Source organism: Diorhabda carinulata, chromosome 7, assembly GCF_026250575.1.
Source record: "Diorhabda carinulata isolate Delta chromosome 7, icDioCari1.1, whole genome shotgun sequence".
NCBI lineage: Eukaryota > Metazoa > Arthropoda > Insecta > Coleoptera > Chrysomelidae > Diorhabda > Diorhabda carinulata.
The window spans coordinates 12,348,262-12,373,907 of NC_079466.1; the positions used below are offsets into that span (position 1 = coordinate 12,348,262).

The window sequence follows — 25,646 nt, forward strand, 5'->3', positions numbered from 1 at the left end:
AAGTGGAACAACTTGACACTGTTTCCATTGTAATTTAAAATTAAGAGCAAAAGGGCCATGTCAATTTACGTCGACGCAGAAACTTTCTGGATTCATAAGATGTTCTACATATTTAATATTTAAGACAAAGGTTATTTAAGTGACTGAACGAAAATTATTTATTCAAATATCAACGTTTCTCTTTCGAATATAAAAAATATTGAAACTTTATTATCTCGGGTTGAAATTTTTAATCAAGGCAGTGAAAAATGGGAGAATGTTTTAACTTTTTCTGTTTTAATTGAATTAGCTCGTTCACAATATTCTAAATACAAGCTTTCATCTTTAATTTTCACGGGATCGAATAGATAACCAATAGACTGATTAATATTATCAAATTATTTAGCAGTTTTTCGTTTTTTTCATACCCCTGTTTGATTTATATCATAAAATTTACATAGAACGTGAAACATAAATTATTTTCGAGATGATGAAACCGATTTAAAACCGTGCTATAGTAGAGAAATAATTTATGCAAGTTTATGGGTTTGTTTGATATTGTACTATTTACCAAAATTGAAACGAGGATGCGGTAAACATGATCGTGGGGATTTTCGATGTACCCAATTAAATTATAGAGGGTTTTTAGGTCTAGAACCCCAAAGTAAATAAACTAAACTAAAGGAATTTAATCTCAGTAACACGAATATTGAATTTGAGATTCAGGTTATCAAATTATATCGAATGTACGTACGACAAAGCAAATCAACCTACGCATACGTTTTTTATTGAATATCCACTGATATGATAACCCAAATAAACTTCCCACATAATGCCATGTTTTATTATTATAAATAAACTTTTGTGTTCGTAACAAAATCGATAAATAACTGTTGCTATTGAGCATATATAGCAAGGGTTTTAACCTCAAAAGGTCACCTGTAGAGTAACCAGTGACGGAATCCTAATAGCTTGAATGCCAGTCTCTAACAACAACTCGGATGATGTACTGATTTATTTATGGCGCTACGTATTTCATTAAAACATTGTCAACGTGCTTGTCTGGAAAACTACGAATAGAAATTTATATATAATGATTACATTTCAACTGAGTTTTCTCTTAAATCAGCTCTGGTCAATTTTAGTAATATGTTTTTGTACTTTATTTTCTCGGGAGAATAATAAAAATAATAAAAATAGGTTTCTACTTAGAACAACCTATAGACAAGAATTTTAACATGATGTTTTATCATCCTTTCTATTTATGCACATAATCAACTTTTTTAAAAATGCTGGGCATGCTGCAAACTATTCATATCCAGCTTTTTTATTTTAAAATATGGTGGCTGCTCTCAGAATCGACTGCTTTTAAAAAAATGGCGAGCACGCTGAAGGTTTGAATTTTGTTTTTAAATAACTGTTTTTTGCTTTAAAGGAACTTCATTATATTTTCACATCACTAGACGACTTGTACATTATAAAACGTTGTACGATTTTCGTCTAAACAAGTAAACAAGAGATGCCAGCTACAAATTATTCATATTCAGCCCAGCATTTCTATTTTAATATATGGTGGCTGCGCTCAGAATCAACTGTTTTAAAAAATGGCGAGAGCGCGCGTTAAAGATTTAAATCTTGTTTTTAAAAAACTGTTTTTCGCTTTAAACGAGTTTCATTATATTTTTCAATTCCCCTCATTGTTATTTTCCGAAACGAAATGCTACTCCATTACAATCAACTTCCTTATTTCTCTTTATCTATGGTATTCATTCAAGTATTTCGATAGATTCATATGACATATTTATTCATTTTTTACAACAAAAGAAAAAAGATGCGTCTAGACGACTAAAAAAATAGGCTATAAAAAATAACAATAAAACCTCATATTATTACCCTCTAAATAAAAAATGCCAGTATCTTTTTTTCAACATATCTACATCGCATCGTTCGCTATAACTACATAGTAAAATAATTTTTTTTAGTAGAAAAAATTGTTTTTATGGTCTTTCTTCGTAGGTTTGAGACTTATCCACACATTAAACTTCTTAAAAATTACTGTAGTTATTCCGAAAAAACTGGAACTAATCAACATTAATTATATAAAAATCTGTCACGAACTTCCAGACATTACGACACTTACATATCTCATTGAGAAACTAATGTAAAAAGAAAAAATAGGAGGACCAAAAGATAAATAACCAATTAGGGCTATTTGTTCTAGATCATTCTAGATTCGTTTATAGTATCTATTGTTGAATAATCTTTCAACTTCGATTCACTTCTTCAACGAATAATTTTACTTTCCATGATAAAACGGTGACAGATTAGACTGTATAAAGTCTATCGAGCCCTTGAATATAAAATGACCGAAAACATACGTCCAATAATGAATTTTTCATTTGTTAAACCCATTTATATATTTAACAATTCTGTGTTAAGTTATATTCAGTATCAGGGTAAATAATATAAAAATTAAATAAAAAATCTTTCTATCCATTTGAAACGAAGTATTGATCGCCATCTGTTCAATAAAGCTAATTTTGAACTAACGTTTCATTACAACTTTAAGTATTGATATTTCGAAAACGAAACGAGATATCGAAAAATTTCATTCTTCATTTTCGATTTATTTTGACCTAATTTAGCAAAATCTGCTATTCAATTGTACTCTTCCCTAGCAGTTCTTTGAAAACTAATCACTAATATTTCGATATGATTTCTTTTGCAAGCGACGAGCTTCTGTCTTGAAATGAGATTTTTCTCGTTTGAATAATAAATTGTCTTAATAATCTTTTTTCTAGTCAAATTTTGTATTACTTCCTTTTTTGACCGATGTTTTTTAGATTTTTCGATTACAAAACAATTATAATTCAATCTAAAACAAAATATATTCTCTACCGAGTGTTATTTTTCCTGTAAATAAAAACAGTGTTTGAAATATAACCCAGTCTCCGACATCCGTAGGGAATCACGTGGAATATAAATGTGATAGAGTTTGAAGGTTCTCTCATTTATATTCTGGAGGTGTTATTATAACTGCCATTCTTGCTATTATTTCATAAAATTCTTATACGAATAAAACATATTTTCTATAACGTATAAGAATGAAAAAAATACATTTTTTTCTACAAATAGAATGTCCATTTAATCATCTATAATGAACACAAGTAAAAAAAATTCGATAGTTAAATTTTCCTCATCAAGTTTTTTCCGCAGATTTTTGCTTCAGTTTATTTCGCAATGTAACATGTAACAATTTATCTATTTGTAACTTGTTATTTCTACAAACTGCTACCTTTTTGTATTTATTCATTTAATTTTAGTCTATTTTCGTCAAATAAAAACTTTCTTTCAGAATAACAAATATTTACTTTAACACTTTTCCGTTTTCTAAGAAAAAACATATAAATGTACCTGAATATACATCTATTTTCTATCATAATGTAAAGACGAGTATCTTCGCTTTGACTGAATAAATAAAAATTCTGGTTGTAGGGTGAATATACACGTGTTCTTCTTATCGGGTACGGCTTCCGTCATAAATACATTATGAGCTCGGTATAGCAGAAACCGCCCTTACACACTTACAACCCTTATCATCAACGTTCTCGATTCTGCTGACGACATATATATAAGAGAGAAAACATCTCTTTTATTCGCAATATCAACTCTTACCAATATTTTTTCTCTTTCTGGTTCTTCTCGCGTCACATGCACCTAAGGATTTTTACGTTACTTCTCAATTTTTTCCAAGATTTTCTAGTTATTATTATAAAAGTATTCAATTCTTATATATTTAAATTTCAATATTTTTCGGAGAATCATATTATTTATTCAACCAAATCTCTCATATTATTGAATCACTCTGTATAAATTGATTATTTTATATAAAAACTTGTCGTACCTTCAATTGTGATAACAATGATAATTTTCAAACCTATCAATCTCATATATTTTTGAAAATATTACTGTATATATTCGGATTTGATACAAATGTAATTAATTCAATATTTCAGCAAATGTAAAAATAATTAACGTATACAGGAATAGAAACCCGTCATTTTTTCTCTAATAATATATAATTAAATCTAATAATAGCGTGCTCTTCAACATTATCAAAACCTAACACGATATCCATGAAAAAAGTTTATGTAAATATGACATGACATCTTCAAACTTCATATTACTTAATGTTTCTTACAGTTATTGTGGATATAATTATAAAATAATCGAAATCTTTTTAATTTCTCATATTTATCCTCTAATTTTTGTTTGTTCTGTTTCCGGTTTCTTTGCTTCACTTCAATTTAAAACGGAAACTATAATTTACTCTCTTTACATCGACGACTGTTTTTACATCCATAAAACAGTTAAAATGTAAAAATTTAATTGAATGTCGACTTAAAATTGCTCGCCAGTCGGCTAAATGAAATAACTGACGCGGTATACTCAAATAGAACAAACCTTATTATTTTTGTACCGAAAAAGGGTTAATGAATTGATCAATATGCATGTCTCGTATCTTTTAATCAACATTGTCCTTAAAGATTCTCCATTTTTTCTAATTTGAATTAATCAATTTGAAACGAAAATTTACATCGCTTTCTCTCTATTAATAAATTTTTGACCCTATAGACAAAAATTACAACAATTTGTTTCATAATCTATATATACGAGGTCTGGATATTAAATAACGAGATTGCGCGCCTAGAGGACGTCCTAGACAGATGGGGTATCTAGAAATCTTTTCTATGCATGTCCCAAAATATATTTCTATTACTATCATTACATATCAATCTCAAATTTCTCGTTAAATTGAAAAAAACTCCAACTGAGTTGTTTAAATTGTTGCAAAAGGCCTATGGGAACAATTCTGTATCTCGTGCGCATGTTTTTGAGTGGTGCAAGCACTTTAGTGGAAGCACTGAAGATGACCAGCGTCCAAGACTCCTTGTGACTATTTTTCACTCTAGAAACAGTGAACAAAATCAACAAAATTATGCTTGCAGATCGTCGAATTAGCATCCGGATTATTGCCGATAAAGGAACGGCTAGAAAAATTTTACACGAGGAATTACACGTGACAAAAGTGCCAAAAAATTTGCTTTTGCGTCAACGGGTCTGCTCAGATTTCCTTGAAAGGTTACAAAAAGGAAGGGACTCGATTTGAGTCTATGGAGGCGGTAAAGCAAAAAACGGCAGAGCTACTAAAGGCACTCGCCAAAAAAAACTTCCAGAATTGCTTCAATCATTGGAAAAAACTAATGGAAACGTGTATGGTGAGGGGAGGGGAGTATATTGAAGGGAAGCATTCGAATGTTTAATAATTTTTGTAATAAAATCCTTTAAGTTAATTTTATATAAAAGTTTAAATCTTTTATCCATCGATTGAGGCAGTACGCGAAGTCTGCCGGGTTAATTAGTCTTTTCTTATTTCCTTTTAGATTAATTGCGATATCTATTAACGCAATTATTTTCAAAATAATTTAAAAATATGGTGGATGCACGCAGAATTAACAATTTTTTTAAAAAATGGCGGACGCGCTAGATATTCAATATCAATTTTTGTAAAAAATACTGAGAAATTCTAATAACAGAAACTAAGTTAAACGATAGGATGATTGATTTGAGTAATTTTCTTTTATTCTATTCCATTGTTGTTAAATATTTCTTTACTTAATCAATTTCAAGGGTTCAATTTCTTTCGTTTTAGAACCTCACTCTTAAATATTACTACTACTTTGGGTTAAATTTACTTCACCTATATAATTTCTACATATCCTAATGTTTAATCTGGTTCATCTTGGCTGAAAAAACTGTATCCTCTATCGATTTATTTCTTTTTCGCTCATTTAATATTGTTTCAACTTAACTCAATTTATACTTCATAAAACTACTTTCAATTTATTTCTAAAACGAAAAGTTTGAAATAAAAATTCTATTACCTGGAATACCGCGTCCAGATTGAGAAAAAACGAAAACAATCCGTTTAATATTCCACTGCGAATTCGATAACTTGTACAATTCGAAGACTATCAGAAGTTTTTTCTTTTAAATATTATTCACATCATGAATGAGTTGTTTTCGAATCTGTTAGTACAAAATCAAATTTGTAGACATATTCCAATAAAAAAAACATTAGAATCGGGCCTTAAAACGAGAAGAAAATGTACCATATATTTGATTTTAATAATTAATCTGTTTTTTTATGAATATTTCCCCTTTTTCAAAATATTTTAGTAACAAATAAATTGTAGCTGATTAATATATTAAAATCCTGTTGTATGAGTTCATTCATTGATATAAATTCATTCATATCAATTGCGTGATGTTGTTTTTTTTTTCTTGGAATGGAAATGAGTTTTTTGTTGTATTGAACTCATAAAACTTGTCAAGAAAACTTGTCATTTTGGTTATTATCAACTCTATATACGAATTATCTTCGATAGAGGTAAATTCTCGAAAAAAAAATCGATTAAATATGTATTGATTTTTCCAAATTACCTCAATCAAACACACGGCTGCATCTCAATTGAATACGACAAGTTTCAACTTTAATTTATTCAATTAGAATAAAAGTTTTCTAGTCGTATCGATCGTACCGATTATTATTAATGTTGATAATGCAACAACATTATATAGAGCTTAATATCGTGCATGTGTGTTAACTATATCGATTAGTACTTTATATTTGGATAACTAGCACTAGTAAAGTATCAGAGTAATTAATCGGTTTATATAAACCCTATACACGAACATTCATAAAATGGATCATTTCATGTATATTTTGCGCAAACATGAAGCAAAACTAAAAGTGTATATTACGTACGTTTAATTAACAAGATAAAAAATCATACTATCAAGAAAATAAAATTTCAAATTGAATGTTTAAAGTTTAAATTTAGAGATTTAAACTTTATGTTTATTTTGTGAGAAAATTATATCTACCAACTACCCCCGATTGCGATATCTATTAATCACTGGAAGGTTAAAGAAAAAATAAGAACATTAAGAACGTTTAGAACATACCTTCATCCTCGACCTAACCTGTCGGCATAAAATAAAGCCGCAGGTTAAGGGACCGAGGGGTTGTTCGACTTGAGAAATGTAAGAGTGGTTGAGGAGTAGTGGATGAAGACAGCGGTAGCGTGGCAGGAAAGGGGAGAAGACGACCTGTTACGCTACCTGATGGTCTACTCTTGAGACCTCTCCCCGTATCGATCCAGAAAATAAGCTAATGCAGAGTTGTATCATTCAAAACTTTCGTGAATAAATATCTATATTACCGGATTCATAATTTTTTTTCTTTTGAATTTATATAAGTCTTTGTTTCGATAATAAAATTTTAAAAATACGAACAAAACCAGTTAAATTATCGTCCATTTACATATTAACAGATTCAATCCTTATTTTCCTCGAGCCTTTTATAGAGGAATTTTCCTGAAAGTGTACGAATTTCGTGAAAAGAGCGTCGATTGATGGAATAGTAACATTACACATTTAGTCTATTAGATTTTCAGTCCATTTCTAAATTGACAACGTCCTAGTTATGTGAAGAAAAATTCTAAAAAGTAAAACGCATAAAAATCAAGATAAAATAACTGTCAGCATTTTATTAGTATAAATATGAATATTGTAAACATCAAAATAATGAATCTTGTTAATTCAATCGTGAAATTAATTAAGTTCATTGGCTTGAAAAATTATAAAATTGTAAATTGTGTTTTTTTGTAACAATAAAGTTTTTAAAACTAGATTTTCAAAAGTAAAATCTTCAACTTCCTCGTCATTTTTATACGATACAAAATGGGCACTGTAATAAGTGAGGATTTAATTTATTTACACAAATACACAAATGCTCTTCTTAAAATTTTGACGTTTTGTTCTTGAATATTCGATTACTTCACACATACATAGATAAACATCGTTTTTAACCTAGTTTTGATATTAAACCCAAGGTTTGCATTATAATAAAAATAAGTTTCTTTCCAAAACTAATCTAGAGATATTTGCATACAAAAGCAAGAAATTTAACTGTTTCAGTTATTTCTAACTACCGTGTAGTTTCTAATAACGTTTTCCTGTGTCATAAACTCTACTACAAACACGACGACATTTGGTGTTATTTCATTCGCATGTTGAAAATATCTCTGTTGCCTTTTTGGTATATCTACAAACTTCATAACTTCAACAATGGGTTGAACGGTTTCAGGGAATATGGAGCCTCAATACAATGATTTGATTTTCTGAATCAAATTTGGTTATTCGTTGATGCTATCGAATGGAATAACTTTCCATATGGGTCAGTAGAAAAAGATGTTTATAAAGTGAATTTTGTGAAAAATTTCGAAAGTATCATTTCGTTTTGTTTTATTTACCCAACATATTAGGAAACGTATCTGTGCCAAAATCAGTGGAAAATTTTTTTCGATAAGATAGTAAGGTAATAAGTTGAATATTCGAAATGTCTCGTGAAAACTGATATTTTTTTATTGATTTATCTAAAAAAATATTTTTTTGAAGTATAAAAAGCAGCCAAGGGAGAAAATAGAATAGGAAGGAAACATTCTATGAAAATAAAAATTAATCATCTTCAGTGACGTCTAAAAATTGTCTCGCTAGTTCGATTAATAAAAATATCGAACTTGAATTAAGTACCAATGATAAAAATTACGAAAATTACTTTGTTTGATAAAAAAATTTGATTTGATTGCTGGTAAAATCGCAAATTTGTTTTTACTGTAACTGAATTTTTGGAAAACGACGTCGAATTATATAGGTCGAACTTATCGATTTTGCTTTAAATAGTAAGTTTCTCCAAATAGACACCTCATCAAATTTTCATTGCTTTTCGATGGTCAAAATTCGGTTAAATTCCTAGAGAAATCCGCTTCTTTAATTATAAGTTTATAATAATAAAGATTTTCGCTCCAATTTTTGATTAAAATTGATTAGAAAATTATATAATATCAAAATAAAAATATTACACGACAATTCTATCATTTGAGAAAAAATCAATATAACATCGATTTAAAAATTTATTAATTGCTTCCATTGGTTAAAAAATCTTTCAAACTTATAAAAAATTAAACTCTATATGCTGAACAGCTCTAAACGTCATTGTGTAGATTTTATAGAGATGGACTACATTAAAAATAAACAAGCAATAAAAAAATGTTTCATAAAATATTACGACCGATCCTGTTAACTTTTATACCCTGTGGGTTTCCAACTTCGAGTATATCATGGTTATGGTATATCAGAAAACTTTCGTGAAATTTGTTTGACTGGAAAAACTCACCTCTAATTCTCTTTTCAAATACACAAAAACCCGCAAACGAAAAATAAAATGTATATAAGGTATTTTTATGATACGATTCCGATCATTTCATTGGAGTTAGCTTCAGAAATGTTTTTATTTCGATTAAATTCCAAGAACGATCAACAAAATCCTAATTCATGGGTTTGTTGGTGATTATTGATATCAACGAAGGTTTGATTGGAGCTACTAACGAAGGTCGATCCTTATTTTATCACAACCTTCCTCAACAAAACAACATCAAAGTTTTAATAAAACTTTTCATATTATAACAATGAGGTATAAACTTCTATACGCGGTGTTTCAACGAAAATTTCACCTCTTCAACAATTATATGTAATGACGAAGGTCATTTCAAACATTTGTTTCGATGGTTTCGTCGTTTTTTTCCTGTCATTACTGTTTTTCAACAAATAAATCATTAAAAGCCAAAATATTTGATTATATATGGAAATAGTTTGTTAATGAATAAATCATTTTTCAAATGATACCATTAAAAAATTGTAGGCTGAAACGTAACTCATCCAGCTCCCCTTGGTTTCTGAGCTTATTGGGGGTTAAGATTTTAATCAAAATACCTTTTATATACACTTTGATAACTTAAAAAATAAATGAAAACTTAAACAAAAATTTCGAGGTACTTAAACGTCCAAAATCTTTTCCAAACTTGGAAAACTTACTTGAAATAGATGTATAAAATTCTAAAATTCCACTTAATAAAGGACGTTTAAAATCTTTTTTTTTTATATATATATTTTAAATGAAAATTTGTTCATAATGCGCAGCGGAAAAAATTTTAAATTCTAAACCCGACAACCCGACAATAGTACAAAGAGAAAATGTAAAAGTAAGCTAATCCTATTGTTGACTGAACCAACTTTAGAAATCCCTATCGTAAAAAATAAACAGGCATATAAAAAAGAAGACGAGAAGGAAAAAACACGTTTTACGTTACTTGCTTTCTCTGGTATCTGTTTGTCGAACGACTGAAGTACAAACTTATTTCAGTTTCAACTAGAAAGAAAATATTTGGGAAACTGTACACACCCGTGGGTTTTCCACGAAAGTAACTAATGCTCATGTTAATTTTCACTGGAAATATTAGTCTTCTGTAACAGTATATTCAGTACTCAAGTCTCTTTACACACAGTTCAATGTTAAAATAAATTTTTTATCGACTATTAACATTTCTCTCTATGAAAATAAATTTTTTCTAAAACAAATTACCACGAGGCTTATCTAAGTAACAATATAAAGGATTTTCAGCGAAGTTTCTAAAGTTAAAAATTCATTTAATATAATTTTCCAACAAAATAAAACTGCTTTCCAAAACTAGAGAAAATCACTCGCAAATTGGATCTGATGGACGATTCTTTTTCCTTCTGGAAAAAACGAACTTTCCTTCGAAGTTCTGCTTCGGGATAATCTAATATTTCCTAAAACTAGTCAAGTTGTTTCACCTGTACGGTTGTCTCCATAATTTAGATGAAGAAATACAAGCTAAACAAACAAAATAGCTTTGGGTTAATTCTAATTAAAAAAAAAACTTTGTTGCTGTTGATAGTTTTCAAGATATCGAATTGTGAGTGGAAAAAAATACTAATTGTCGAATTCTGCTTTATACTCTGTTGTATTTTGGAGTAGTGCAAATTGTAGTAGAAAAATTTAACGAATATAAAAACATTTTCTGATATTCCCCCTAACTTTTTTACGAGTTAAAAAGTATCCCATGTGTTATTATTCATTACCTATATTAATTGTTAAGATTATTTCATTAAGAGGTTTTTACGTTATTGGGTTTTTTAATTATCAGTTATTATACAACATTAGAAGAGAAAATATGAATTACTTAAATTATTATTTCAAATATTCTGTAGCTAAGAATATTTTGTATATTTTAAAACATTAACAATCGTTCAAAGTATCCAATTATTCGGCTCATTAAGAAGAGATTTTAAACGGCTCGTTTTGTAATCATTAAAACTCTTTCCGGAAAATTTCAATTTTTCAAAGGGTAATTGCCTATCATTTGGCAGAAATTTTTCCTGCGTTCGGATTGCGTATAATTTTCCAGAGGATTTTAACGACGCCATTCCGAAAAGAATACACGGCATGTCAAAAACGTTAATTACCAACTTTTTAAAACAATCCAAATCCAATTTAAAATATCGAGCTTTTATTTTGAATTATATCAAAGCTTGAAGAGAGCTTTTAAGAGAAAAAACTATTTCCATTCTACTTCTATATTTAATTTAAATTAAAAATATGGAATGAACCTGAACATGAACCTGAGCTTTTATTTTATCCTTAATTGAATAAAAAATAGTTTATAACATAACCTAAATACAATTGTTGTATTTAGGTATATATTTTATATATTTCCACACTCATCGACGTTTTTAAATTGATTAATTAATTTAATTTTCGTGAAGTTAATTTACAAACTAAAATAATTATATCTTCTAAAAAAACTTTACGGTATTTAAAATATAATCAAGATTATACCCATAAAATAGCTGTTGAAATTAGTTTGTTGATGGGAGTTCAGAATTTCTCTCTCTTGTAAACGCGACATACCTTCACTATAATCCACGCAATAAATAAGGTAAGTGAAAGGGCGAAGGTCTATACTAACGTAAATTATCTCGTCATTCTCGAAAATTAACCCTTTAACTTTAATATTTGCCTTAAACTCAGGAATGGGTTGTTGCTAGTATCACAAAAAATTAATTATTATTTTTTTTTGACGGGTCAGATTCAAATTGAATCAAGGTTTTCGAAATATATATTATATTTCTTAAATATTCCATGGAAAAAAATTGACACAAAGTTTCTCTGTAACATCTTCTTATTTTTCAGATCAATCAGCTTCTTTCAAAGTTTGTATCAATGATGTGAACCAATTAATATTCCAACTTCAATTTTTGCCCCGCTGATTTTGAGAAATTTCTCTTTCAGATATAAGAACCCACTGGTTTCTACAAAAGTTTCGCTTGGACCATACTTTCTTTGTGTAGTGACTTCATTCGTGAATGAAACAGCCTGCATTCAATTTTTTCAAAAAGGAATTTAATGTTCTCGTAAATATCTTTCATTTCAGAACCGTGGGTAACCTGTACTGAAGGATATTCATTTCCGTTGTTTAGCAGCACTGCTTTCAAGCTAGTTTTTGAGAATGAAATGAACAATCTCCAGAGACTTGAATTATATTCACTATACTATAAATTTATCACTACAGGAATGTATCATCTGCTTTAGAAAATTTTCTTATCAAGTGAAAGTGAATTCCAATCGTTTAATCTAGACCCCAAAAGCTAAGCTTGTTTTTTTCCAGACCAGAAACAAAATCCTGACTTTCTGCTTGATTTAGACGAAATTTGAGTACTGGACATTATGTTTGGCATTTTTTTCGAATCAAATAAAAATAACATTCACTTACATGATCTTTTGGCATACCAAAAACAAATAAAAATGATTATAAAGTTCGTGTAATAAAAACAGCGTTTACCAGTATTGGTTTTCTATGAAAAAATAATGTTTAACAAACAAAATTCTTTTCTTTACATATTTATCCAACAACCGAAGTAATTTTCTTCTATAAAAACAAATCTATCTATCGAATGTATGTAAAATGTTGACAAATGACATCAACACATAATATATTGATGAAGTTATGTCGTTTGTACGAAACAGGTAACATTTCATTTGTAAATTTTTGTTAATAAAGTGGAATTCCGGCTAAAGAACGAAACCGACGCTTTCAACACACTGTTACACGAAGCGTCGTATAACATGATTAATGATTTGTCTACCCGAAGCTTTCATATACTCGATCGTGTGAAACAAACACCGAACAAATATACTACAACGAAATCAAGTTAATTTGTTATTTGAGTACATATTTTTAACGTACACTATACTGCAAACAAAATAACATATTATCTAGAATATAAGATTATGCGGACTAATTCATAGGTTTCTTAATAGAAAATCACAATTAATAACGAGATAAATTCTAAATTATTTCAATTTAAATAAATAAATGAATGAAAACCCACAGTTTGAAATCGATATCTGCCTAGACGCCTCCGTGTTCAAAACAACATCAATGTCAATAGCAATTATTGAATCGAATTCGAATAAAAAAACTAGGGCGCGGGAAACTCTTATAAAAAATTAACCCGTTATTCACAAACTCACCTTCAAGATTTTATTTTCCAGTATACAGAGTGTTTTTAAATATATTCAGAAGATTATCGCTTGTATGAAATCATCAGTTATTCATCTTCAAAAGAGCTTTTTTACCCAGAGATTGAGGACATCGTACTCAATATAAGACAAAACAAATCTTCAATCTCCAGAGCTAGATCCTTGTGATTTCTGTTTATTGAGTTACAAGGAATAAGGCAATTTTCTTATAGGAAAGTTCCATTTTAATTTCCAAAGAGCAATCACCTCCTACAGTTACATTTTGTGATTTTTTGAGCGACGGTAATTTTGAATTATATGATCAGTATTTTCAATTAATCGACTCGGTCGATAACCTCACATATAAATAATAAAGGAGAGTGCCCAAAAGAGGAAAATATGGCGGGGAGTTAAAACAAATGAAGCATAAATTTTAACCTTAAAAAAAACGATAAACGCTTTCCGGGTAGAAAAATTTCGCAATGTTCTTATAGCAAAAGTCCATTTGTCATCGGAGGCATATCGGGTTCGAAATAAAAGATCTACCCTCCCAATATCGTCAGTGGTGTACTTGAAAACTTTTTTTATTTTTATGGAAAAAAATAATTCATCAAAAATTATTTTTTTGATTCATACTGTGATAAAATTAGTCCGAATAAGTTAAAAATTTAACAACAACAAATCAAAATTATACGATTTACACCATTATTGAGGTTTAAACAAATTTACTTTTTTTGGAAATTAATTTTAACTATACTTTTAACGTTTATATATGGTTGAAACAAATCTCTCCATCGTCCTACTAACTTTTATTATGTTATGTACAGTTTTTATGTTCAATTTACATTTCTTCTTCTTTTATAAAACTTTTTGTGCCCTTTCGAGCGTCAAAATATTGAAATTTTAGTTTCACAAACATAAAGACTTAAGAGCATTTCAAAGGCAATTATTCTGAATTTTGGAAAATAAATTAAAATTATTTACCCTAATTCGTATATTTGATTTTGTGAAGTATACTTTTCGTGAATAAAAGTAAAAAAAAGTTCATTGATAGACTTAAGAATTTGGAAACCATCGTAATAAAAAACCAGTTATGAATTTTAAATACCAGCTAAATGACCCTTTCTTTGTATGCCTGATCATTAATTTATATTTAGCAAAATAATGATTTTTTAATGGAGGCAATGGTATCTGGAATATAATAAAGGTCCTATCGATAGTTACCATAAAACACAAAGAATATAAAAAAAAATAAACGCCTAAATTGAACAGGTGAGAATTAAATTCAAGAAACACACGTGAACTAACTAAACCTACAATTATTTTTAACTAATCCTTCCAACTTATCGAATGAAGAGGGATAACTGTTAATATTACTTGACATTTGGCGTTAAAATTTTTTTTCTTGGTGTTTTTTTATCCTCTTTTCGGTAGTTAAAAGATTAAATAGGGGAATATCCTACTGAGAGGGTGTACATTAAGGTTAAAACTGAAAGTGCTCGGATGAAATATGCATGCTGAGAGAAATAATTGATCAAAATCTCTCATAAAGTATTAACTAGCTTACTTCGCATTTTATTCATTACACATTTGTTTATGTAAAACAACAAAAAATTATACTTTAATGGTTTAAACACGAAAAATAAATATTCTAATTCGAACGTTATGTTAAAAAAAATGGCATCAATTTGAACGGGCAGTAAAATGCTTCCCGAAACCGACCCTGTCCAGCTAATATGGAATTTTAAAAATTCGCGCAGTGCTTTTCGTTTGATGTTTATTTGTATATTTTTGTTGTTGCGAGCGATTTATTCACAGTATTTCTTCTAAATGATATCTAGGAAAGTCTATTTATTTATTTATTTCGATCTTTTTTATTCTAGAACTTTATTGAATTTTATTTGGGTATATAAATGGGTTGTTAGTTAGTTCTATATAAATAGTCGTAGTGAAAAGAATTAATTAGTGGAAGTAAATTATTAAAAAAATGTTATTTTGACTTTGATTCATTCTTTAAAATCAAAGATTGGAAAAAATGAAGAATTTGAAGATTAAAACAAATATTTGGCAAGCAATGAAAACAGTTGAAGCGACTAGAAAAGAAAATTATAATCTACACTACGTGAGTTCAAATTTGGAAATAATAAATACTTTTTAGTGGAAAGCTTTGTCCTTTTGGGAATTTTTTCCTGTTTCTTTTTCATGTGTCCATTGCAAAAATTTGAGCTTACTTTAATTCAAAAATAGGGCGTTGATAATATCGTATTTTCGAAATAAATTGTCCCCTTACCTTCCATTTGTAAATACAACACTACGAAGCTCCAAATCGATGTTTTCATTTTCAACTGAAACTAAAAAGAAAGTATATAAAAAAATGCAATTTTTCACACGTATTCTAGTAAATGAAAATTGCTATAAATATACTAAGACATTACTAATTTATTTCTACGGTAAAGTTTTATATATAATTCAGTTTGAAGAACTCAGGTGCTTACATCAATGGCGGAATTAGGTTCGAGGGAGGGTCAAAAAGTAATTACAAACAACGACAATTCCGCTGTGCATCCACAAATCTCATAGGACTAGGGTAAAGTCGGACTTTACGTCGTATTCGCAATGCCACACTGGGTCAATTAGTAAATAGATCCAGTTAGTCGGACGGGTGGTATTTACCAAAAATAATCCACGAACAGTGTTCATTCTTAACGATAAATATATTATTTATATCATAAACTTTCTTAAATGTTCAACTTTGCGCGACATTTTTAAATCGGTGAATCAGAATATTGACCCCAATAGTATAATGGTACAAAAAAGTCCCAGAGGATGGAAATTACCTTTGTTTTTATAGAAATAAGAAGTATATTCCAGTAAACAAGCCCAAAGGAAATTTTCCCACGTCATCAATTTATAACGCGATTAATATTTTCACCAGATGTTTGTTCCCATACACTCGAGCGACCCCGTATAAATTCACGTAGCTGAAGTTAAAATTTTTAATCTCCTCTTACATAAAGCTTGGGATTATTTACGTCACTTGGATAAAACTTTTATTTCACCGAAAATAGTTATAAATTAGAAGCTTCATATTTGTAGCCCATAAAAATGTCAAGAAACTCCTTTAAATTTTCATCCCCTAAATAAATTAAACAGTAACCTCAAAAACTCAAACGATTTAATCGTCGTTTTTACCAAAAATTAAAACTCTAAGATCGGAGTTTAGTCATTAAGTAGTTTTTTGAAGGATTCAGTTAGTGCGGAAAATCATTCACACAAAACCAATTTCAAATTCGATAAATTATTTACACACATAAGAACTTACGTTCTTTATCAATTACGAGTCTCAAAAGAGAGGTTAACTTTGAAAAAAAAAAATAATGAAACATAACGATTTGAAACAGCGACGAGATTGCATCAAATAAAATTCTAGTGATATTTCAAAAGGAATTCGGAATTACGAAATTCCAATTTTCAAAGCTGCACACACATACACAATGAATGGTTGGAGAGCTGGAGAGAAATTACACGTCCCAATATTATTGGTGGCACGCCCACGAAAACGTCAACGGAAATCCCAAATGCCCGCAGGAAGTCTGGAAATGTAGAGAATGTTGAGCGAAAAAACTGGAAACGATAAATATAAAAAAATAAGTGGCTGAATTAAAACATTAATAAATGCAGTCGAGTTCGAAGTTATAAAAATGTCAAAAAAGAAAATGGTGAGTATCTGTTTGGTTTAATTTAGTTTTCTTTATAATAGAAATTCAATACGAAACTACAAGTATGGAAATTTTTTATTTTAATCAAATAATAAATTATATTTATGTGCAGTAATTTAATGTATACTTCTGGTACGATTTCCATTCCCGTTTTAACATTTTTCAACTCTTTTTTCGTAAATATTCCATCAGGATCTATAGTACAGAGTTTACGAAAGAATAGTTTCTGCAAATATTTTAGAATGTTCACTATATTTTTATGATACGAACATTAACACAAAATGTACGAATCGGCAATTGAAAAACTGGAATGTCTTTATCATGAATCGATAATACGAGGGTTGCCACTAAAGTTTCAAGACAAATAAAAACAAATATTCATAATTGAATATGACTTTGTTTTTTAAAAAAATTCTTTTAAAAACAATACATTTCTGCATGATTTTGAATTAATTGTCAAATCAATTTTTCAAGTATCTATAAACAGAGATAATGTATATTAACGTTGAATATTAATTGATCTCTCGATACTACCTCTATTTTGGTATGAGTTCTAATAAAAAACGCATATTGAATGTTATTATAATCACTAATTATAGTAGAGAAATAAATAATTAGTTGAACTGTAATTTAATTGAAACGCAATTTGCAGTTATCTTTTTATTGAATTATTCGGTACGTCTATTACATTTTACTCAGCAGGGTGACCTCCATATACACAAAATTATGTAAATTGATGACACATTCATAATTCTACGAGTTCCATTCAAAATAAAGAAAGTTGCGAGTGATATTGACAGACGAAAACGAGAAAATCGCTTGAAAGAGAAATATGACGCGATATCAATCGCACTACAAATTTTCAATAAACGAAATTGAATTCAGTTCACTGACTAAATTATTAATTTGAGTTATAAGATACGTGAATAATCTTCAAAAAATACAAGGTGATTATATTTCGAACGATACTTTTTATTATTTCTTATTGACTTATATAGAAACAGTCTAAAGTATTATTTAGGATAAAGGACAATAGATCTAAATCCTACTGTATAAGTTTGTCCAATAGCAAACAATCAAGAACATAGATAAACAACAACAGTCTTGCGTCTTATAGATTGTCGATATTTCTATGATTTGGATTGAAAATATGGAAAAAACAACGAAGTTAAAAGGGATACGATAAAATAAAGCATAATAAAGCATAATAAAAAGCATGGAGAACGAAGTACCTGTTAGAATCCCCTAAAAACATAGACATAGTTTGTGTTTAAGGTCGAAATAACATTGTTAAGGATTAAGGGGTGAAATCATATAATTCGGGACTGCACAAAATTTTAAATACTCGAAATTAAGTCTAAATATTCTGTTACATATATACAAGTGAAATTAGAAATTAGCTACTTAGTCTTTTTGGTGCATTAAATTTTCTATTGCAAATAAAACATAACCTCAATCTCTATGCTATTTGAAGCGAAACTTTCTCAAAAGCGACTTTAAACTAGTTTTATAACGTGCTTCAGTTTTTATTGTAAAAGACCCATTACATGCACTTTAAATGAAAGCAAAAAATAAATTAATTATAAAAATAGTTTGTAATGATAACTTCATAATTACCTATAACATTTTTAATAATCGTTAACTACGTTATATAAGAAAATTAATTGGATTTCATTTCTCTTTAATGAAAGTTCTTCTTTGCTCGTTCTATAGAGCCATCTGTCGTCCAACAAAAAAAACATTGAATCGTGTTCAGCTCTCGAAATAGCTTTATATTTTCTCGCTGGAATATGCTTGAAATTTCAACTTTAATATGGTTTTCAAAACTCACTTATGTTCATAAATCTTTTTTTTCATCGATTTTTTATTTTCATAGCATATGTGACCTCCGGGTATGCGAATTTCGTTTTCGGACAATTCAAGATTTCGAAATTTATTACTTCGTTTATTTTACGATATCTCGGAGACTCTAATTAGTTTGATACTCGTGTTAAACCGAAAGTTTGTTGGCAATTAAGTAATAAAGTGAAATTTTATCGGCAATTTAACTTTTTAGGGGGGAAAACAATTTCCCAAAAAAAAGATAATAGATTTCTAAAAACAAATTTAGCGGAGGATTTTAAATAGTTAAATAATTTTTATATTTTTCAAACTTTCACTTGAAGCGGATCTATCAGTGCAAATTTCCAAGCTCTTCTCAACGATATTTCTATTTTAAACTCTATTTTCATATCTACAATCTGAGTGTTTAATAATTTACATATTTTTTAACTCAAATTTGCTTATATTTCAATATCTTTCTAAATAAATCATGTATTTCATTTTTCTAAAAAAACAATAACTTACGAGTGTTCACTGTATATTTTCATACCATGATTGTGTCTATAAAACGACATTCGGGAATATTATGAATAAATAAACAAGTACGATTATGATCGATACGAATCTGCGTTCACAATTCGCCCCTTTGTTTGATTTAATCTCAAAAACATAATTTCCAATGTAAAATAAACGTTTGGTAATAACAAACTTTTATTTCTAGTAATTCATTAGATATAATTAACGATTTTCATCACGTACACAAACCATTTTACTTCAAAATATTCTTCCAAATACTGTATACTTTTTTGAAGTTTCCAAATTAGCGAAAGACTGTAAAGAAAAAGTGAATAATCGCGAGATAGAAAATAATTAAAACCATAAATCAACTGTGTATAGAATCAATTAATACCTTTTTATCAAAAATAAAACCTCAAAATGCTATCAACAAATTCTTTATAATAAACTAATTAATAAAAACATTTCATATTTTTCCGAAATAATTTTATTAGCTTCGTCTCTAAATTAGTCTTGAAAATTTCATGATTTTTCTATAGTAATTTTTGATTCTAACCGCATAGAAAAAAAATGGATCATCTTGTTGTCAATATTTGATTATACTTATTTTGAATTAAAGCAAACAAGATTTCTAATTATATCGATCGTTTCGTAACAATCGAATTCCACTAAAAATATTCAAAAGAATCCGGTACAATTTTTTCTCTCGCATATAGAACTGTATCATTTTTAATTTTACATCATTCACTCCCTCCCTTTCGGTGAATAAGTCGAGAGCAACCCCAAAAGGCCATCACCAAAAATTCTGTTCTACTTGATCCCAATTCTTCTAGAACGAGCTACACTTAATCTTAAGGCGATTGAATTAAAATACTGTTACTTTTTCCTTTAAAAGGGCTTCTGGAAATTTATTAAAAAGGGTAGAAATAAAATTAAGCGTAATAATAAAGACTCTAGGAGAAAAGGGGAAGCTTAGTTTTATGTTTTTTCTAAATTTGGGATTGTATAAATAGAATATGAAGCGGAATAACCTGAAAGTCTTTTCCGAAATGATCCAAAGGGATACTTTCTGATACAGCTATGGTCTTGATGTTAACCAAACTATACCTCCTAAATCGAACTGCATCTGTTCGCATTTAGTCCAGTGGGAATCAAGCATATGTAGAGTCAGACAAGAGTCTAAATCTTCAACAAGGATCCATCTAACCTATTCAATGCCGTAGCTTCCAAAGTCGAAATAACTAAGATGATAGCATCCAACGAAATGAAGATGTTACATGATTAAAGTTTGAATGAACAAAATTACCTTAAGGTACTAATAATCCACATTTCAGTTGACTTCAACCGATTGGTGGTTAAGAAAGGACTTGTACGTTAGAAAAATACGAAAATCTTGGAAGAGGAAAAAAGGCGAAGATGATGGAGTCCAGGATGATGTTCAGTAAACGTTTTTCTATAGTGAACAAAGATGAATTGGAGTCGCACATTTAAGAACTATCAACAGATTTTAGTGCGGTGAAAATACATTTAAAGAGTTCTACGTATCAAGATTGGACAGTTCTAGAAAGGAGGAAGCAATCCCGAAGGACAAAAGAAAGGAGATCCACTATGAAATAATGTACTATTAATATTTTAACATTTTTTCCTTTACTATATTAATAATTCGAAGGTTTATTTCGATGCCTCGGTGTAGGAGTGGAATTTCTAATTAAAAGTATAACGGACTCACTCCACAAAACAAGTATTTGAAACACTCTCAACAATTACGGTTTGTACTCGTGGTAATTACGTGACTACTCATAACATTTGCCGTAATTTCACGAATGCTTTTTAGAGAAATAACCTTTATAACAAAAATTAATAGTTACACCGGTTGAAATTAGATGATTTATAATGATTTAAAGGATTTTCAAAACACGATCTTGTATAGAAAGTAGTGTTTTTTGAAAAGTACCTAACAATATAAATTAAAAAAGAAATACGAGATAAATTAATCAAACAAAAATGCCTTTGATAATCTCCAGAACTCAAATTCTGAATAATTTTCTGGGATTGAATATAATGGAATTTTTTACCAGACCAGGTGGATATTACTAAGTAAATATTCTAATTTTTTCTTCTAATAGAGTGGGAAAATATAAATCGAATGCTGAATATGATTCGCACTAGCTAAAGCTCTAAAGAAAACACTGTTAGTCTTGGAGATATTTTAGAGCTGATATTATCACTAACGTTCACGTAATAATTAAAGTTCGTCTTAGTTTGAGATCAATAGAGCTGGAGGTAAGAGTTCTATATCTCAAATAATTGATAACAAGCCGAGTTTCTTTCTTTTTTATAGTTTTGTCATATAGGGATCTCATATTTTCTTTTCTTAGAACATAATTTGTGATGATTCCCTTAACGAAAACGAAGAGCAAATGCTGTATTGATGGTGTTTTAATTGAGAAAGTGAGAAAATTTACAATCGATATCTACAGAGAAAGATCAATCCAATCATTTGGATTTTAGAGAAAATTCTCAGTAATACAAATCCGTCGAAAAATGCATCATATTTAGTTGTGTTGTAGTTATTGAAAAGTAATTCCTCAAGACACAAAAGGCCGAAAACTAAGTGAATTAAAATCTTCTCTTAAACAAAAGTTCGTAGTCCAAGAAATAAATATTTTTAATATGAAAATGAATTATAATTTTAACAGTTAAGATTGCGAGATATCTAAAATTTCATTTGAATTATAAATCAATTTAACTCAATAAAGTATCGAAAATTTTAATACTCTTAACTTTTAGATAATTAAATCAGATTTGATTAGGTTATTAACCTAATTAATGGGATAATCAACATATTAGTCATTAGGGAATGTAGCAATTAAATTGTAATTATAAACTACATTAAATTGATAACATCCTATGCTTATATATGTTCACCAAAACAAACATTAATTAGTATATACCGAAAGAATCAAATAAAGAATATTCAAAACAACAAAAATTCTATGAATTTCTATCAAAAAACTTCATTTTGGGAATGTAAAATCTTCCCGTAGCCCAATTAGAAATATTCCAGGCTCTTTGTAAATGCATCATTAAATCGTTGATATCGGTCAATGTGCTAGAAATTACATATTAAAAATGATCCTCCAAGACCAAAAATTACATGAGTTCAATTCTGCACATGATTAGGCTCTCTTCAACCACTAAAATGAACTTTAACATCATCGTACATAAGTCACAATCTATTTAATATTAAGAGGAATATCTTTAAGTATTTTATTAAATTTTTCCTAAATTATAAACACATTTTGAAAACTGTGGTTCATAATATTTTCATCTGCTCTAACGCGATTCTTATAAAATTCTAGCTTTATGTTTTGCTAAAACATTAAACAGAATTTTTTATAACCAGATAAAGTCCCTTTTCTCTATCATCCAAGTACCTGAGGGAAATTTTAATTCAAGGATTACAGTTTATTTAATTTCGGTGTAGGTAGCAAAATCCACGAAAAAAAAAGGGTCTTTGACACTGTCAACAATTTTTTAAAACGTTAATCTCTTTTAGCATAACCTTAACAAGTTTAATTTTGAACAAACAAAATTTCTCGTAATACGATTATGATTACAATGTTTCCGGATGTAAAAGATGTGTAAAAACTTGAAAAGGTTAATATTGAACGAAAAAAATGGTATTTTCTTATTTTACCTAGTCTAGATCAGACGACACGGAATTGAGTTACCTGTCACCCGACAAAAATTCAAAACCAAACCTAGTCAGTCTCCGATTCCGAGTGGTCGCTAGGATTTACGATACATACTAAAAAAAGATTATGATACATCAAAATCAATAAAAATAACAATTTATTTGATACAATGAGTGATATTCATACACTGTGATTTGTAAAGTAAATAAACCTAACTATACGAAATCAATTAAACGCAATTAATTTTGGATTTAACAGATTTTATGACGAGAATTAGGTGAAAAAACAATTCATTAGTCACATTATACAAACAGATATTAAATTTTGATGCGGCAATTATTTTGACGGCACTAGCTATTACAGAACCGCCCTAAAATATACCCTTTTTAAATAAAAATTATTCCTGTTTATAGTTATTCACTGGTTCATTTGAGAAAGTTTCCCCTAACTATACTCATGAGAAAAAAAATCGACTCAGGCGACATCCATGCAATCGCAAGTCAAAAAACGATCCAACAAATGTTATAGATCAGCTTCTTATTACTTTTTTATAATGGTGATAATTAGAGGTAACTGGCCCTTACCAAAGGTCATCTACCTGACCACCACTATCAGTTAGTGATCAAACCTCAATCAACACACACCTTGGTTAACAATTAACAATAATTCTACCTGAAAATGGACATAACCAGTGATGAAATTACTCAATCGGTCACTCTATTGGTGGCCAGTACGCTGAACATTAATTTAGAAACTGGTAACTTAAATTGAAGATGCGGTTCCAGAAGAAAAAGCTGCACATCCGAGAGATATGATGTTCAAAACCAACAAAAGCTCATAGAAACGCGAGGAATCACTGTGAGTGTTTGTAGAAGACTAAAGGAGGTTTAACTTGAGCCGAAAAGATCAGTTATTGGCCAAAATCAACCCCAACTCGTTTACGATATGCCAGAAGACAAGACGACAGATGATCTGATGAAAAATTTGCACAGTGTTGCATAAAAGAAAATGTAGTAGGTTCTTAGATGGTTTTTTTATTAAAATTGCCGATGGAGCGGAGGGATTCACGATATATCGAAGAAATTTTAGGCTATCACGTCGTTTAATGCCCCAGTTTCATCGGCCAAAACTACGTACAACAGTATATATAGGATGTCGAAATTTAAGCTTGTTTTCTTTGCCGTTTTCATTGTTTGGAATTCCTTTTCGACTAAAATATTTAAGATGCTGAAATTAAAAAAAGAATAGAAACTACGGATTTATTGTTGCAGCTTTATACTATTATGTATATTATAATTTCATTTAATATGACGCCTATATCTACCAATATGCACAAATTTCAAAAAAAACGAAAAGCCAATCATGTTAATCCGAATTTTCCATTAATATGTAAATGAACTTCATTTCCAGTTGGAAATTAATGTCCCAACCTATCAGTTCTTCACACATATACTTAATAATTTTCCAATAATGCTTTATTTCAATAAAAGTGTCATCGTCTTGAATAGGAGACCTGTGGAAATGCCCTTCAATACTAGATCAGCCATATTATATTACACTTGAGATATGAAGTAAGTACGTGTCTTGATTTTTTTTAAAGTTTTTTAGTTCGAAAATAAAAAGAAAAACGAAGTTGATTATTTCAATTTCGATAAATTTAAAAATTTGTTTTTTTTTTCAATAAATCAAATGTTCCTATTATTTAAGAAAATCTATACTAATAAATATATTTCAACTAAATATTCAGGCATTTGTTGATAAATACTAACCGTTTGAGAAAAATAAATTTTAAAACCACCCACCAGTTGCTCTGGATTCCGCGAACCGATTTAATGGAAAATCTCTCCACAAAAACTCACAAAAACCCACCGATAATCACTTCAATATCTCACTACAACAACCCTCGACTCTTAATCGCTTTCAAACATATTTTTTATCATCCTGAATATACAAAAAAATATATACGGGATTTTTTCGTCGTGGATATAAGGTCGCTGGCGGCCTACTGAAGTTGTACCAGCTTTCAGGAGCCTTCCCGACAGTTATCCTTTTCCCACGCTTGATTTTCCAGCAATCCTTCCTCGTCTATTTGACAATACATGCGCTTCAGATCCCGCCAATGGTTCTCATTGACTAATTTCGAGCACATAGTTTCCTCGAAGTAGTCCGGGAAACCGTTTTTATAATCTACTTTCCATACGTTTATTTTACTATGAAATCGAGCTAGTTTACGTTATCAAATATATTTTTTGTTAATTCGAACTAGAAAGTTCATCAAAAATTAAGTAATTTGATGTTAAGTCGGTATCACACGATGCGTTTAATGCTTCCGACGTTATACGCATCGTATGGTCGCAATGAGTTTGTCATTCGACGAATTCTTTGCTTCCTACGTTGGCCATGGAA

The 25,646-nt window shown here is 29.3% G+C and overlaps 1 protein-coding gene across 2 annotated transcripts in view; it reads right to left on the reverse strand.

Moving 5' to 3' along the window:
• LOC130896470 (uncharacterized) overlaps positions 1–25,286 on the reverse strand; it is a 51,855-nt gene extending 26,569 nt beyond the window's left edge. Inside the window, exons 1-2 of one of the 2 annotated variants that reach the window (XM_057804619.1) lie at positions 25,043–25,286; positions 15,777–15,837 (exon numbers count right to left, since the gene is read on the reverse strand). In XM_057804619.1, coding sequence (XP_057660602.1) covers positions 15,777–15,825 — 49 coding nt within the window. In that variant the 5' untranslated portion in view covers positions 15,826–15,837; positions 25,043–25,286. Of the gene's footprint in view, positions 1–15,776; positions 15,838–25,009 lie in introns of both variants that reach the window. The other variant, XM_057804618.1, reaches the window with a different exon arrangement.
• Between the last annotated feature and the right edge of the window lie 360 nt (positions 25,287–25,646).